This window comes from Candida metapsilosis (assembly GCF_017655625.1).
Source record: "Candida metapsilosis strain BP57 chromosome Unknown scaffold1, whole genome shotgun sequence".
Classification (NCBI taxonomy): domain Eukaryota; kingdom Fungi; phylum Ascomycota; class Pichiomycetes; order Serinales; family Debaryomycetaceae; genus Lodderomyces; species Lodderomyces metapsilosis.
In genome coordinates this window covers 1482076-1498882 of record NW_027138159.1, presented here as the reverse complement: position 1 = coordinate 1498882, position 16807 = coordinate 1482076, and the positions used below count along the sequence as shown (strand labels likewise).

Sequence of the window (16807 nt, the reverse complement as noted above, 5' to 3'; positions counted from 1 at the left end):
TGTAAGTTATGAAATGTAGTAGGAAAAGGATGTGTTGAAGTGTGTATTACCAAAGGTAAGGTTAATCAGGCTAACTAGAACTAACTATCTAAATACCATGTTCTTAATCCAAGTGGATTATCACCTATATTTATAGTAAATGAAATCAGTATCACAAATCCTGATCATCCAAACACAAGAGCTAGAAGACACTCTGAAACATTAGTTCAATACCACGTGGGCCAATAAGTACGTGCCAAGGAATGATTGATTAAACCTTATTCAGGTTTCAAGTATTGTAACTTGCATTGTCAATTCCTATTTGGGCAACGTAACGTAAAACTTGAAACAATATAATATTTTGAACCTAATGTTAGAATGAACTCAAATGAAAGGGCGTGTATCATAATATTGTAACCCTTTCCTTTTCTTGCGAACTGGAAGGCCCATAACTGTAACATTTGCCGGGGTTTTTATTGTTGAGCGTCCTCGCTCAACGCTTAAACACGCAAACGTAACTCTCAACAAAGCCCGAGGCTACCTGTACAATGGGTTCATACTTCAATCTGATCAGGACGTTAGTAATGAAGGTGAATAAATGAACAATAAGTAGTAGATAGTGTGACAGCTAATATTGGAGTTGGACCAATATAGCAAAGAACATGTGGGCACTTTTAACGTTTTTCCGAAACGTCATTCATGAAAAGATGTTGTCATTGTGCTGACGATCTTATGTGGGTAAAGACATGAACAAACACTTCATCCTGAGGGCAAGTAAATGCAAGACCCTCGTAAAAAAATCAAAAAAAAAATCAAAAAAAAAATCAAAAAAAATCCAAAGGATGGAACCAATGTTGAATTGGCAAAAAGCAAAAAAAAAAAATTATTTGTGGAAAGATGGAAAACCACAAGTATGGGAAACCTATGACTAGGGGAAAACCCATAACCTGACTTCAGCGTACAATTTCATAACGTGATGTAGTATTAAAGTAGTGTTAATCTATGGCTGTATCACTAACATCATTTAAATTGTTTGAGCGAATAGGTGAAGTTTCAGGTGGAACAACAGATGACTCTAGGTTAAACGTATCAAGTAACTGTTGATAATATGTAGGTGGAATAGCAGCTATAGCATCTTCAACCGTAAACACAACTGCATGGTTTGGATCACAGTTTTTGAACGTTAAAGCAATAAGATTATCAAGTAAATCCAAAGCAACTATTGATTTGATATTATGCTCTCTAGCCCAAAGTTTAAGAAAATTAACCGTCGGTGGTGGTGGTTCTTTAGGAAATTGGGGTCGATCTGTGTAGTAAGGCTTTAGATTCTTAACGTTAAACATTCGTCCGAAATGAATCGGTAACCCTAACGCGATTTCGTAAACATTATGGTTGTCTGGATAAACTTTGCAAACTTGATAAGGACCAAAAAAGATATTTGATTGTTTAGTTAACTTGAAATTTCTTGAGAACATATGAGAATCACGATGAATCAACACTTGATCACCAACCTTTAAAATCAATTCTTCACGATGTTTGTTATAATGTTTTTCAGCTTCAGCTTGCAGATGTAACAAATTTTGTTTAACCAACTCATTCTGAAATTGTAGAAGACGTGCAAAATCTTCAGAAATACGTTCACTAGGAGGGACTTGACGAGTAGCTTCATGATTCAAAATTCTTGTATCCAAATGAGGCTGTTTAGGAATGAAGCCAATGTCAGCCTCAAATGGCGACATTTTAATAGCCGAATGATAATGACTATTGTACGCAAACTCCGTTATTGCCAACTTCTTCAACCATTCACTATCTGTATAATCTGCAAATGCCCTTAATAATTGAATCATTGATCTATTTGTTCTTTCAGTTTGACCATCTGTTTGGGGATGAAAAGTAGTTGAAAATTTTAACAATACTTGTAATTCCTTGAAAAAGTTTAACCAGAAGTGGGATTGAAACCTCACGTCATTGTCACTGACAATCTCGTCAGGGAGGCCATGCAACTTAAAGACATTGTCAATAAAAAGCTGAGCCGTCTGACGAGCAGTGATTGTCTTAGCACAAGGTATGAAGTGAGCACGTTTCGTAAATCTGTCAACTACCACAAGAATGTAATCTTTTCCGTCAACCATTGGAAACCCACCAACAAAGTCTAATGAAATTGAACTCCAACGAGATTGTGGAATAGGTAAAGGACGTAACAACCCAAATGGCGAATGATTTCTTGGTTTAATTCCTTGACAGATAACACACAGACGAATAATTTGTTTAACAGTAGTAATCATGTGTGGCCAAAAGTAATATCTCAGCATTTCAATAAAAGTAACTTCCGCACCAGGATGTAATGCTGTACGACTCGAATGGTGTAAATGTGTAACATCATATTGCATCAGTTTGGGGATCCATAATCGATCAATTGACTGAGCTCGTAAATCATAACCAATAAAATATAACAACCCATCATCAACTTTGAAATGTTTGATTCTAGCCTTGATGGTCTTAGGTATTGGTAGTTTATCTCTGAGGACTGTGTAAATTGTTTTGGATTCTTCATCAGTTTCATAAGCTTTTTTGATTTTCACAACAAAATCATCACCAAGATTTTTTCTAGCAAAATCCAACGCAGTAAAAGTTTGTAAAGTATCCACATGAGTAACATTTATTTGCAACCCCTCAACATCATCAGGATGAAACTGACTAGCATCTTTCAACTGCAACTCAAACCGTCTACTCAAAGGATCCGCAATATTAGACTTCCCTTTAATATACTGAATATGTATATTAAACTGGCATAGCAACTCAAGCCAACGGGAAAGCCTACTATTCGGTTGGTTTTTTGAATTCAACAAATACAGCAATGATTGATGATCCGTTTTAACCACAACAGTGTGTCCAATAAGGAAATGTCGATAACGTTCAAGAGCCCGAACCACAGCTAGTAACTCCTTTTCTCGAATGCTGTACCTAGTCTCTGCTGGTTGTAAAGACTTACTATAATAAGCAACCGGACTAATCAGACCATCGGGATTAACTATCTCAATAACAGCACCCATTGCAAATTGACTAGCATCCAGGGTTAAGATATAAGTGGCTCCTGGTCGTGGTGGTTTTAGCATTTGAGACGTGTAAAGAGCTGTTTTGATTTGATCAAAAGCAAGTAAGACCAGTGGATGTCTTGGTTTCAAATTTCCCAATCCAGCTTGTACCAAAGGGCGAACGAGTTTAGCAAAATTCTTGACATACCGTCGATAATATGAAGTGAAACCAACAAATGATTGAAATCCTTTCTTATTTTGTGGAAGTTGCCATTCCTTCAAGCATTGAATTTTATCTTCTGAGGTTTGAATACCATTTCCTGATAATGTGTGTCCAAGGAATTGAATTTTCTTAGCAAAAAATGAACACTTTTTCAACTTGGCAACCAAATGATGTTCCTTCAAGCAATCAAATACAATTTTAAGATGGTTCATGTGATCACTTTTTGACTGACTAAAAATTAAAATATCATCAAGATAAACAATTAAAAATTTTCCCAAATATTTCCTGAAAATATGATTCATAGCTCTCTGAAAGGTACTTGGAGCATTGCAGAGGCCGAAAGGCATGACAGCCCACTCCCATAATCCTTCCGGAGTAGAGAATGCTGTCAATTTAATGCTTTCGGCTTGCATCCCAATTTGGTGGTACCCAGCTATTAAATCAAGCTTACTAAAGTAAGTTGCATTCCCGACCAGCTCAAGTAGATGTTCCGCATGAGGTAAAGGAAATTTGTCAATCACCGTATTGGAATTAAGTTGTCTGTAATCCACACAAAGACGTAATGACCCATCCGCTTTAGGGACAAATAGGCATGGAGATGAATATGGACTATCACTCTCCCTAATATAACCCAATTTAAGCAATTCCTGCAATTGATGTTTTAATTCCTCACGATAAGCTAGGGGAACAGGATATGGTCGTAATGAGGGACCAGCGGCTTCATTCTTCAATTTGATGACATGGGTAAACTTACATTGACCTTCAAATGGTGGTGGATCATTAGTGAGATATTGCTCATAATCCTCTTTCAATTGTTTCATGAAAACATCAATATCAGTTGATCTATGAAAATGTTTTAATTTTAATGCACTGTCATCTTCTAAAGTTTCATCGAACAGTTCATCACTGGGTTTAACAAATTGAGCTTGAACTGATTGTTGTAAGAACCACTTTTCTTCAATTGGATATGGTTCCCATTCTGCTTCTGGTAAATACGTTTGGAGGTTAACTTCTGTACCTGGTTGAATAACATTGACTTCTTTGGGATAAGAACGAAAGCATCTGGATATATCAGCACCAAACACGAGTGGATAATGAAGGGTTTTAACAATAAAGAAAGTCATATATTTATTCAAAATGTCCCAATACAAGCGTACAAAACGACAAGTATTGCCTATGTAGGTACCATCAGCAGCATAAATAGCTAAAACATCACAATCGTGAGTTATTAAGTTAAATCTCTTCACAATATATTCATTAACGAAATTTGTATCTGAACCTGAATCCATCATCACCGGCAATTCAGGAAGACCTTCTAACGTGGCAAAAATACGTTCAACGTTCATTCCATTAAATTTCAGATTAGCTAATAGCACACTATCAAGTTTACCGTCATTGATAGAGGACAGGTCTAGTTTTTTGACTGACTAGAATCAGTAGCAGTAGGTTTTTTAACAAAAGGTTTACCTTTTCCAAAACCAGGACGAGATTTATCTTTTGATCCCACTTGTGCACCCATTTTACACTCAGCTGTAGTATGAGACACAGAATTAGGATGATTCTTGCAAAATTTCTTTGTGTCCTGAACACCTTCAAATCTCTTTCTCTGTTCCATAACCATATTGTATTTGTATCTTTTGATACGTTCATCTGGAATTTCCTTAAGATCATTGATATCATCTAAAGTTTTAATCAAAGAAGCAGCAACTCTATAATCTTTGTTAACAGCAGTTTTAAATACTCCAACAATAAAAGATTCCGAAGCTTTTCTTTCTTCAACCGTGAAAAGATTAAGTGTTTCATCGAATCTTTTCTTAAAGAATCTGTAGGATTGATCCATTTGTTTAATGGTTGAAAGTTTAGTTTGCAACATTGGGAGATGTTCTGGCTTCTTAAACTTATCTCTAAAAGCTTTCAAAAAGGCTTCATACTTGAAAGTTTCAGAAGCATCAGCAGTGGAAGCAGTAGAATTGGAATTATCAAAAGCATTAATCATTCTTGTTTCTATAGTAGTATTGCCTTGTTCTTTGATATAATCTTGAAACCACATCAACGCTCCGCCAACCAAGTGAGTCGATACAATATCTTCTAAATCCCACAACATAAGCTTCTCTTTTGTTTGAGAGCGGGCAAAAAGTCTAAAGTTGATTTGAGTGATAACGAATTCAATGTGGAGTTGGTCATCTAATCCACTGAAAATGTAAGCATGTTTAACACGATAATCATTGGAGTCTTGATTTTCTATCCATTGCAGTTTCTTCATGGGTTCAACTGGACCTGGTGGTCTTTTGGTGACTTTTTGTCTCTTGCGATATGATTGTTTTGGTGGCATGGTAATCTAAATAGAACTTAATAATTGAACTGACCAATAACTTATTGCAAATGTTGTAAAATTTTGCAGCAATGATGCGCCAAATCGTAAAACCAGTCAAACGCTACCAAATATTAAGAGTGGGCACTAGTTATTAGTGTAAGTTATGAAATGTAGTAGGAAAAGGATGTGTTGAAGTGTGTATTACCAAAGGTAAGGTTAATCAGGCTAACTAGAACTAACTATCTAAATACCATGTTCTTAATCCAAGTGGATTATCACCTATATTTATAGTAAATGAAATCAGTATCACAAATCCTGATCATCCAAACACAAGAGCTAGAAGACACTCTGAAACATTAGTTCAATACCACGTGGGCCAATAAGTACGTGCCAAGGAATGATTGATTAAACCTTATTCAGGTTTCAAGTATTGTAACTTGCATTGTCAATTCCTATTTGGGCAACGTAACGTAAAACTTGAAACAATATAATATTTTGAACCTAATGTTAGAATGAACTCAAATGAAAGGGCGTGTATCATAATATTGTAACCCTTTCCTTTTCTTGCGAACTGGAAGGCCCATAACTGTAACAAATTTTAAATTCACTATTTAGCATAGTGGTTTTCAGCTTCTGTAGTTTAGTTGGTTAGAACATTTGTCTCATATCGGCAACGACGTGAGCCATCAGAAGATCGTGAGTTCGAACCTCACTAGAAGCACTATTTTTTTGTGCATTCTCTCTTTATAGCTTGCCATCAGTTTTTTGGACTAGGAGAAAAGTTGTTATCATTTAAGCAAACCTATACTAGAGGCTTTCAATTTTATTTTTTTAGGTTTATCTGGTCCCTTTTGCGGATCAAAAGATTTTGCTTTGTGAATTTCGCATTTTATATAATTCACACACTTCTACTCATATCAATGCATATATCTACATTTCTTAACTTTCAGGTTATTTTCTCGAATCTAAACAGTGTTCCAGGGCCTGAGACATATAGACCAGTAGTCCTTTGGCACGGTCTTGGAGACAACTACAATGGATCAGGAATTCACAACGTCAATGAGTTGATCAGTCGGTTGTATCCAGGAATCTTCTTCCATTCGATATACATAGATGAAGATCCTTCAGGAGATCAACAAAAGTCTCTATTTGGAAATGCAAATCAACAGGTAGATTTGGTATGTGATCAGCTAAAGGGTATCCAAGAGTTGGCAAATTCTGATGGTATCGATGCAATTGGGTTTTCTCAAGGTGGGGTTTTACTAAGAGGTTTAATTCAAAGGTGTCCTGATGTATCGTTTCATAATTTGATTACGTTTGGAAGTCCACATATGGGTGTGATGGAAATGCCATTATGTCAGGACCCGAGAGATTGGATTTGCAAAAGAAGAAATGAACTATTGAAGAAGCAAGTGTGGAACGACAATGTACAGAGAAGGATTCTACCAGCTCAATATTTTAGGGATCCTTTCGAGTACGAAAAGTACTTGAAGCATTCACTCTACTTGGCCGACATAAATAACGAGCGGAAGGATAAGAATGCGACTTATGTTGAAAATTTGACTAAGCTAAACAAGTTGGTATTGATTACTTTTACAGAGGATACCACCGTTGTTCCAAAAGAGAGTGCAATGTTTTGTGATATTGATACCAAGTGGAAGCAAACCATACCATTTGACAAAACTGATCTATACACTCGTGATTACATAGGAATCCGTCAACTACATGAACTGGGCAAAATTGAATTTCATGATATAGAGGCAGAGCACATGTCGATTAGTGACGAGTTCATAGAAGAAATAGCATTGAAATACTTAGGTAACTAATAGAATTCCACAATACAGATTGCATTGATTGCTTTTGACGAACTTTGCTGAACTCTGACTGTCAGATGTATATACGTGATATCTTATTCAACAAGGACATCACTTCCAAAAAATTCCTGAAATTCTTCCAAAAGGTTACCATCTAGTTCACCGCTTTGTGAGCTGCGGCTGCAATGCTGTAAATCGGGACTCTTAGTAGTAGAACACACTTTGTCAAGGCTCTTTGGCACTTTCATGTCATTAGTTACCTCTAATTGATCTGAATTAGGAGCACCCCCATCATATATGGCGGTCTTTACTTCTTGAGCCTCCAATTTGGTGGTACTTTCAAAAACATGCTCTGCCAGAAGTTTAACAGATTTTTCACTCTCTGAATGTATGTCTTGGATAATGGAGTCCGCCTGACTTTCCAATTTAGCGTGGCTTCCATGATAATCCTCTGTCGGGACCTTGACAGACTCTTCACTCCTCAGGTGCATGTCTTGGCCAATAAAGTTCGCTTTTGCATTCAGTTCATTCAGGAATTCATTTCTGTGCTGAGTTCTCTCCCGCGGCTTCATCAATGTGTTCTCTGGTACACCCTTCAAGTTAAGTTTGAGCTTCTTGTTATACACTACAGAGTCCAATGCGTCATCAGAATCATCAGAGTGAACATCAAATATGGATCTCTTTCTTTTCACTTTCTTCTTCATCAGATGGGACTGCTTCGTAGCAAGCGACTCTACAGCGGTTGGTTTAGCACACGAGCTAGGAAGACTGTGAGAAGTAGCGGAATTGTCCTCTTCACCAGCACCATTTGATATTTGATCATTTTTATCATTAGCCTCAGTATTTGCATCCCCAATGGCAAATATATCACTCAAAGAAGAGGAAGTTGACGAAAACTCAAAGTCAAGATCATCGTCCACAGCAGGTTCATAACGTTTTCCAACACTAGCATTCGCAATTACTCCACACATAATACTTGCTTCGATCTCAAGCAATTGACCACCATACGGAATAGCAAACGCACCCTCAATATAATTCTTCAATGATGTTCTCCTAAAATCAACAAGTTTGCCATCTCTCGAGCTTATTACCTGTAGAAAAAGAGTCTCGTTTTTGAATAACTTTGTCACGGGCTCTATTCGTACGTTTATCTGAACCTCTGATCCATTCAAATGTGCATCAATATCTATCTTAGGAACTAACGACAAAGATTTCTTGAGCTTTGCGCCTGCTCCAACCTTGAGACCTAAAAACTGCTCAATTTGTGTTTGTGACAACATTTTTGCATCCATCAAAGTAAGTACATTATGGTTGACAAACTTCTTAATACTTTGGATACCAATAGTATCTAGTTGCTTGAGCTCATTAGGCGATCCTTCCCATCCTTTGGCTGCAATAGAACGCATTACATATCCCAGGTTGATTAACGATTTTGCATCCTTCTTCTCAACAAAAACGTCCATCATGGCTTTGAGTATTCGCGATACATGTTTAAAAACAAAAAACTTATCACCCAAGAAACTGGATTGTAACTTCTGTGCACCGTTGTAATTTGGAAATTCTAGGCCACCGAGCTCATACTGAATAATGGAGCTCACCTTGGATTCCGATGGGTAACGCATGAAGGGGGACTTGTTTATCTCCTTGTATAGCTTTTTTTCTTGATGCTTGATTTTGACATCACTAAACTCGGCTGCTTTGGCAAATACATCAAACAATTCGGATATAGTGAGTCCCTTGTTAGCATTCAAAATCACTTTCATAGTTTCAAATTTGATATAATGCATAGTCATGGAAAAGCCAAATTTCGTACACTTGAAATCACAAATGAGATTTTCTTTCAGCAATTCGTCTGTTTTGTTTTTACAAAACCGGAGTAAGTTCTCCTCTGTGGTTGTTGGTTTGGGAATATCATAATACAGGGGATTGATAAGAAAACGAACATAAAAATATGTTGTTTTCAACCAACTAAGTGCATCTTCAAGTGAACTAATATCACCAACAGCGACCTCTGCCAAAAGGTTTTCAGGGAAATTTAAATGCAACGAACTTTCCACCTTCTCAGTTCCCATTATCAACCTTTCATATTTAGCTTTAAGTTTGCTACTCGTCATGATAATTGATACACCTTCATTTTCAAATTGCGGTCTACCAGCCCTTCCTATCATCTGCAAGATATCGGTTTCAGAATATTCCTGAAATGCACTTTCACACCAACACTTGGTACCTTTTACAACAACCAAATATGCAGGTAAGTTTATACCTACTGCAAGAGTTGAAGTGCAGCATAGATACCTCAAATCACCACTCAAAAAGGCAGCCTCAATTTGTTTTCGGTCAGCATAGGTTAGTCCCGCATGGTGATATCCTACACCACTCTTGATTAAATTTGACAATTCTCTATCCTTTAGCTTTAGAGTGGTTCCTTTCTCACGAACATTATCTGACAAGAACTTTGCCGTGAATTGACAACTATTTCTTGTTGCACAAAATATCAATACAGGCTTTCCTGACGAATGTTTCGCAATAACCTCTACCAACTTTGCATTCAACTGATTGTCAAAGGAGAAGTCATTTTCGTTGCTTGGTTTGTATCCATAGACGATTTTTTGCAACTTGACAGCACGATATTCTTCACCAAAAACTAGAGTCTCAGCATCAAGCCAGGTTGAAATGTCATGTGCATTGGCAACAGTTGCAGATATGGCCAAGACTCTTAACCCTACACAGATCCTCTTCATTCGAGTCATGACTACTTCCAAAGTTGCGCCACGGGGCTCCTTGAGTACATGAACTTCATCCACAAGAAGCAATTTGATCAAGCTAAACAATTTCTTGTAATCGTTCCATTTTCTAGTAATCATGTCCCACTTTTCCGGGGTAGAAATTATGATCTTGGAGTTGCGAACTCTTTCAGCTTCTTTGTAAGACGTGTCACCAGTTAACATACCGACAGTTATGCCAAGGGGAGCAAACTTTTTAGACCAATCATCTTTTCGTTCACTACACAAGGCTTTTGTTGGAGCTAGATAAAGCACCTTACAGTCATATTGGGTTTCATTTGCACGTAAAATTGCCAATTCAAAAACTACAGTTTTCCCTGAACCAGTGGGAGAACTAAGAACACAATTTTTATTGGACCGATACACAATCTGGAAGCATTTCGATTGCATTTCGTTAAACTCGCGAAATTGGAACACACTTCTCTGCTGTTGAGGCAACACATCAATCAGCAACTTGTCAATCGCGGACGAGAACGTAGAGCTTTGATGCGATTCATGAATATGGGAGTGGTCATTTCTGCTCTTTATTGAACTGAAACTTTGGTCGACAGACAGTGAAGGAGCTGGGTAGGTATTGACATTGACATTATCTTTATACTTGAACAGGCTTAAATCTCTAGGGATCAAAGGTGCATGCTTCTCTTCTTGTGGCGGTGATGACGGAACTAATTGATACCTAGCCGCAGGTTCATTCACCACATCAAGGGACGATTAGTATTTGTTCTGAACACTTTATCTAGTAAGTTCTTCTTTACCTTCAAAGCTATCATCCGACTCAAGGAATGCATTCAAATTGTTCAAAAATGACATTTTTGGTTTGGTTGTAAAATAAGGATGTTTTGAGAAACAAACAAATAGTTTTGAGGTTTCAGAGAAAAGCTGATGAACTTCTTCACCTCTTAAAAGCTGCAACACTGTCTATGTCAGAAATTGATAGAAAGTCAATATTAGCTGCTTTGCGACGAAAAAGAGGCAACCAGATAAACGGCGGTTCCCAGGAGAAAGTAGGTGATGCTAACATTCACCATTTCCCAACAGAGATGACACTGGGAAGACCAGTCGAGGCTGGCTATGGATTACTGGACCAACAGGAAAAGAACAATCCTACAGAACCGGGGCGTCTTGTCTCACAGCTACGACATCTGAACAAGGGATTGCCAATCAGTGCCATGAAAGAAGATTTGGCCGATTATTACCACAAAGCACAATTGAGGACAAACGAGGCTCTCAATAGAATAATACGAGACAATACCTCATAGAGATGTATATATTTGATTCTAATATATCAAAGTTAGAAGCATTTGCTGTAAAAAAAAATTACCATTTCTTTATTCTTCGCACGACATTTCCAAATAAGGAAGTCTACCATCTTCCAATCAAATACTTTTTTCGTTTCGGATTTCTACACGCACTTTCAAAGTGAGAGAAAATGGAAATTTTGTTGAAAAAAAGACCTTCTAACGAAGCAAAAAGTTTTCAGGTTACAACATATACATATTCAAATGTCGATGATCAACAGAATTGCATTGAGAACTGCTCGTCCTTCAATGGGAATGGCATTTCGCCAAGCTCCGTATGTGCTTTTTCTACGATAGTTGCAATCTCCCTAAACAGTGATACTAACTATGATTTTTTTTTTTTAGAATTGGTTTGAGATACCTTTCAACTCCAGTTGATCCAAAGCAAAAGGCACAATCCATTGTTGATGCATTGCCAGGTACCAATTTGTTGTCTAAAACCGGTATTTTAGCCACCTCTGCAGCTGCAGCCATCTACGGTTTGTCCAATGGTTTGATCATCATCCACGATGAATCCGTTTTAGTATTGACATTCACCGTCTTCACTGCCTTGGTTGTCAAATTCATCTCTCCATTGTACACTGAATGGGCTGATGGAGAAATCAAAAAAGTCAACGATTTGTTGAACGGAGCCAGAAACAAACATATCAAAGCCGTCGAAAACAGAATTGAATCCGTTGGTGAATTGAAGGATGTTGTTTCTCAAACTAAGGACTTGTTCAGCTTATCTAAGGAAACTGCTCAATTTGAAGCTGATTCCTTTGTCTTGAAACAAAAATTGGAAGTAGCATCAGAAGCTAGAAACGTTTTGGATTCATGGGTTAGATTTGAACAACAACAAAGGCAACTCGAACAAGAACAATTAGCAACCTCAGTTATTGAAAAGGTTAACAAGGAAATCGAAAATCCAAAGTTCCAAGAAAAGGTTTTGGCAGAGGCTATCGCTGATGTTGAGAAATTGTTCAATAAATCTAAATAGGTTAAATTTTATATACGAACAAAAGAGTAAAAACACAGATGAATTAGACAGTCGATTGAACCTGTTGAGAAGGTTTCCAAACATGTAGAGAGTTATCATCAGCCACACTGGCGATCATCCAGTCGTCAGCGTGAGACCAATCAAAATCATTAACCCCTAGCATATGACCAAGGTGTTGAAAAATGGTTGGTTCCTCTTTCGACACGTCGTGAAGTTTCACCAGACAGTCCGTGGAGGAGGATCCGAGAACATTGGCATACTTTGGGTTCCACTTTAGCTGCGTTATCGATTTTGAGTGGGGGTTGAAGCTTTTGATCGGATCATTAAGATTACGCATATCCCAAATCTTTATTGAGCCAAATGAGTCACCCGTTGCCAAAGCTGTGGAGATGTTTGGATTTATTGCAATTGAATTGATCGCAGAAGGAAGTGACTTGCTTATCACGTCTCCCCTTAGATCCTGAATAGTTAAATTTCCTGCCTCTTCAACGTAGCCAAACAACGAATCATGGGTTGGGAACCACTCAATGTCATTGATATCACTATTTCCCTTCCAAGACTTTGTTTCATCCAAACCTTTGGCTTTTGAATATTCTTTCAAATCGTATAAGGTGATATTTCCAGCAGTATCACCCGAAATCAAGTAGCCCTCACGATTCCTATTCCAATCCATAGCAAAAAGCTCTGCTTTTGCACTCAATTTTAGCTGAGGTTTATTTGCTTCAGTGTCGTCTATAAGCAGCTTTTGGAAACTCTTGTGCTTGGTTCGCTCAAATATTAAAATTTCACCGAAATTATTGGCACTGGCAATGATATTGGGGTTTTGAGGCATATAGCTTAATTTGTTAACATCTCCATACTGGTTGATTTTTTGCAACACCTTTGGCTTGGGAAGTGATGGTGCATTCACTTCAAATTCTTCCTTCTCTGTATTGTAGTCTAGTTTGTCAATTTGAATATGTTTGTTGAGACTCATGTACGTTGGAATTTGCAAAATTGAAATTGAATCAACAACTGACTGCCCTAATGTGAAAGTACCATGGAGTAGCCTTTGTAGAATATAATCCCCAGCAACTTCATTATCAGCATGGGTTATATCAGGAAAGAATTGCACCGTCAAAGATGGCCATAGTAGTGAATTGGTGGACAAGTAATCGTAAAGGTAAGGAGCATTTTTCTTCCATATACGGTAGTTGTTCTCGGCATCTTCACCAATTAATGATGTCTTTGGTTCCTCTTGTGAGACTTCTGCGTTATCTACCTTCTCTTCCATACTTTTATTTTGGATAAACTGGTTTGTTGAGACTTTACAAATTTCAAAATCGGACGCGTAAAAGAATATATATTGATGAGTTTTTCCGTATGTCATACAATGACCGAAGAAATCAAATTAAACTCCTCAAAGTTGGGGACTCAAGAATAGTATGTTGGAAGGAGCTTTATTCACTTACGTATAGTTACTAACCTTCAAAGTTGGAACGAATTCTACAAAAGAGAGTTGCAAAATTTTCATAGTAACAGCGATGACACAGGTGAATGTTGGTTCGATGATTCCGATGCTGAATCTAAGATGATCCAATTCATACTCGACAAGTTAGAAGAAGGAGAATTAGCTAAAGATGCACTGTTTCTTGACTTGGGAACGGGGAATGGCCATCTTCTTTTCGAATTGCTGCAAGAGTTGAAAGAGGTAAGCGAAAATTTCAAGTTTCATGGGATAGACTATTCAGCAGAGTCAGTTGCATTCGCCAAAGACATTGCATCTAAAAAGTATCCAGATATTCCCTTTAAGTTTGATCAAGTTGATTTACTCAGTGATACACCTTTTCTAGAAAATAAATTTGACGTGCTATTGGATAAAGGGACACTCGATGCAATTGCTTTGAATCAGGACCTAGTAAATGGAGTGAGAGGGATGGACATATATGCTAGTCAAGTCTCAAAAATGATGGACAACGGTTCCATACTTTTGGTGACTTCTTGCAACTTCACAGAGACCGAGCTTGTCAAAGTCATTACGTCACGGACTGAGTTACGAAAGTGGGATCAAATTCAATATCCAAGCTTCCAATTCGGCGGTGTACAAGGATCAACGGTAGTAAGTATTGCATTTATTAAATAGAACTACATTTTTGACTTTAATTCGTTGATTTTCTTGACCAAATCGTCTCTAATCTGTTGATTTGAGAATTTTAACAAATACTGTACCGGGTTTCCTTCTGAGACTGAGTTGAATCGAAGATACTTCCCTGGTGCCAAGCTCGCATCCAATCCTTCCAAGACCTCTGTTGATTTTTGAATTTTATAGTTCAAAATTACCTTCAACAATCCTTGTGATCTCATCACGATTCTCACTTGCTTTAGATCATTAACAGATTGGTTCAAGTGTAATGGTCCCAAGCCTCTTTCCTTCCATCCCTCGTCGATGTTTGTCAATTGTAATTCAAACAATTTTGCCGTGCTGTTGAACAACGAGTTTTCACCTTCTTCACCTGTCTTTTGCTCCACGGGGTTCAAGTCAACTTGTTTAAACTGCTGCGTTGTTGTGGTTGTTTGTGATTCATTACTGTCAGTTCGAGCACCATTGTTGTCTGTGGAGTCTGAATCCAAGAACGATTTCTGCTTCAATGATTCTTGAAATGCGTTCCCAAAGCGTGACTTGGAACCAAATGTACCAAAAGATGCTGTAGGTGTAGTTTCTTTCTGTGGACTTTGAGCAGGAGGTTCTAGTTTTTTGCTCATATTTCCAAAAGATGTAGTGGCACCAAAAACAGGCTTCGAGCTTGTTTTAATAGGTTTTGCTTCAACTTTCTCTTCGACTTTGCTGCTTCCAGGGTTGAATTGGAATGGAGTTTTCCCGAATGAAGCTCTTGGAGGTAGCGGAGGTGGCGAATTCTTTTCTTTCGGAGCCAGGCCATCTCCAGTAGTATTCTCTATCTTACCATCAGCTTGTTCCGAGTTGATAGTACTACCATCTTCTTTCAAATCTAATTCATCTTCTAAATACTTGACCCTTGACTCTAATCGTGCAATGCGATCATCAAAAATCTGTTTCACTTCATTGACGATTGTTGTTTTGATGTCCTCGTGGCCAATCAGTTTGGTTCGTTTTAGACTTGACGACTCTTCAGTCTCAATTTTCCTCTTTGCTGGACTTTCACTTGCCATGTTGTACAATTGCTAGGAAAACGCCGTTTACAACAGAGAGAAATTAGAAACAAAAAATTGTTAACGCGCGATACCATATAGTATGACAAAAGGGCAGTTTTCATAAAATGCATTATTAGACAATTGTAGTAAGAGCCAATTCATCTACATAAATCTGAGCAGATTAAAAGAGCACCAATAAAATGCCAAATTAATCTCCTCCCCTAATGCTTCGAATAGATCTACCAGACGAGGGTTGACTTGGAGTGTAACTGTATGCTTTCGGTTGATTAATGGGCTGATATTTGGATGTCGGTTGTACCTCTACTTGGGAGGTGTGAACAGGAACAGGAGCTCTATAATGAGAAGTGTTTTGTTTGTGGCCATTACTTGGTGGATAATGCGGCGCTGAATTATTGGCAATATGCATTCGTCTTCCACTTGCTGCAGCTGATGCCACTCTTCCATCCTTGAGGTAGCCCCGACCACCCAATCCTCCTCCTAGTCGTCTAGGTTTCCAATTTCGCCAAACCCTACTTCTTTCAATATCGACTAAGATTGTTCTTTCGTTTAGTTTTACACCAGTTCGCGATAGTTCTGAAACACATGCTTGTGCGTCAGCATCTCTCTCATAAACAATAAATCCGTAGCCCCTGCTTTTCCCTTGACGATCCCGAATTATTTGAATGGAATCAATAACCCCAAATTTTCGAAAATATTGAGACAAATCCATTTCTGTCAAATTGTAATCCAACCGCGCAATAAATACAGTCTTGTATGGATCCTTCATGACTTCACTTTCATGTTTGGCAAGCAACTCTGGATCATTCCAATCACGCAACTGGCGATTAAAAGAATCATTCTGCTGTTTTTTCTTCGTCTGTGCCTTCAATAGTTTCTTTTTGTGCTCCGACATTTCGGGCTTTTCGATACCAGATTCTCTTTTAGGTAGTTCATTGTCTAGGTATTCCCTTATGGAGTTCTTGTAGTTTGATACTGGTGCAATCGATAATGTAGATCGTTTCTCAGGAGGATAATCTGTGGGTGGTATGTATACAAGAGGGGGCTTGGGTTGAAATAATTTTTGTATATCGGGTGGGTATTTCAGGGAGTCATCAGTCTAAATCTTTGTTAGTATGCGAAAAAAGTTCAACTTCGTTATGATGTACTTACCATATCATAGCACTTGGTATATATAAGGAGCAGTAGTAACTTTAACGTGGTTGTGTATATTT

General features: G+C 37.9%; 9 protein-coding genes across 9 annotated transcripts; 4 read left to right on the top strand and 5 right to left on the bottom strand. All coding sequences in view use genetic code 12, as the record gives it.

Moving 5' to 3' along the window:
* Window positions 1–974: 974 nt before the first annotated feature.
* I9W82_000657 (uncharacterized protein) lies at window positions 975–4583 on the bottom strand (the record flags this gene model as incomplete). Its single annotated transcript, XM_067695045.1, has 1 exon — window positions 975–4583. One exon carries the CDS (start codon window positions 4581–4583, stop codon window positions 975–977), a length of 3609 nt encoding a protein of 1202 aa, XP_067550682.1.
* Window positions 4584–4648: 65 nt separating this feature from the next.
* I9W82_000656 (uncharacterized protein) lies at window positions 4649–5569 on the bottom strand (the record flags this gene model as incomplete). The annotated part of the gene is made up of 1 exon (XM_067695044.1): window positions 4649–5569. One exon carries the CDS (start codon window positions 5567–5569, stop codon window positions 4649–4651), a length of 921 nt encoding a protein of 306 aa, XP_067550681.1.
* A 902-nt stretch (window positions 5570–6471) lies between these two features.
* I9W82_000655 (uncharacterized protein) lies at window positions 6472–7377 on the top strand (the record flags this gene model as incomplete). Its single annotated transcript, XM_067695043.1, has 1 exon — window positions 6472–7377. One exon carries the CDS (start codon window positions 6472–6474, stop codon window positions 7375–7377), a length of 906 nt encoding a protein of 301 aa, XP_067550680.1.
* Window positions 7378–7460: 83 nt separating this feature from the next.
* I9W82_000654 (uncharacterized protein) lies at window positions 7461–10958 on the bottom strand (the record flags this gene model as incomplete). The annotated part of the gene is made up of 2 exons (XM_067695042.1): window positions 7461–10824; window positions 10924–10958. The coding sequence occupies 2 exons, from the start codon at window positions 10956–10958 to the stop codon at window positions 7461–7463; spliced, it is 3399 nt and encodes a 1132-aa protein (XP_067550679.1).
* A 110-nt stretch (window positions 10959–11068) lies between these two features.
* On the top strand, window positions 11069–11407 carry I9W82_000653 (uncharacterized protein; the record flags this gene model as incomplete). Its single annotated transcript, XM_067695041.1, has 1 exon — window positions 11069–11407. The coding sequence occupies one exon, from the start codon at window positions 11069–11071 to the stop codon at window positions 11405–11407; it is 339 nt and encodes a 112-aa protein (XP_067550678.1).
* A 243-nt stretch (window positions 11408–11650) lies between these two features.
* On the top strand, window positions 11651–12425 carry ATP4 (F1F0 ATP synthase subunit 4; the record flags this gene model as incomplete). Its single annotated transcript, XM_067695040.1, has 2 exons — window positions 11651–11721; window positions 11792–12425. 2 exons carry the CDS (start codon window positions 11651–11653, stop codon window positions 12423–12425), a joined length of 705 nt encoding a protein of 234 aa, XP_067550677.1.
* A 43-nt stretch (window positions 12426–12468) lies between these two features.
* On the bottom strand, window positions 12469–13698 carry I9W82_000651 (uncharacterized protein; the record flags this gene model as incomplete). Its single annotated transcript, XM_067695039.1, has 1 exon — window positions 12469–13698. The coding sequence occupies one exon, from the start codon at window positions 13696–13698 to the stop codon at window positions 12469–12471; it is 1230 nt and encodes a 409-aa protein (XP_067550676.1).
* Window positions 13699–13797: 99 nt separating this feature from the next.
* I9W82_000650 (uncharacterized protein) lies at window positions 13798–14547 on the top strand (the record flags this gene model as incomplete). The annotated part of the gene is made up of 2 exons (XM_067695038.1): window positions 13798–13847; window positions 13899–14547. 2 exons carry the CDS (start codon window positions 13798–13800, stop codon window positions 14545–14547), a joined length of 699 nt encoding a protein of 232 aa, XP_067550675.1.
* A 2-nt stretch (window positions 14548–14549) lies between these two features.
* On the bottom strand, window positions 14550–16748 carry I9W82_000649 (uncharacterized protein; the record flags this gene model as incomplete). The annotated part of the gene is made up of 3 exons (XM_067695036.1): window positions 14550–15585; window positions 15824–16692; window positions 16746–16748. The coding sequence occupies 3 exons, from the start codon at window positions 16746–16748 to the stop codon at window positions 14550–14552; spliced, it is 1908 nt and encodes a 635-aa protein (XP_067550674.1).
* Window positions 16749–16807: the final 59 nt, after the last annotated feature.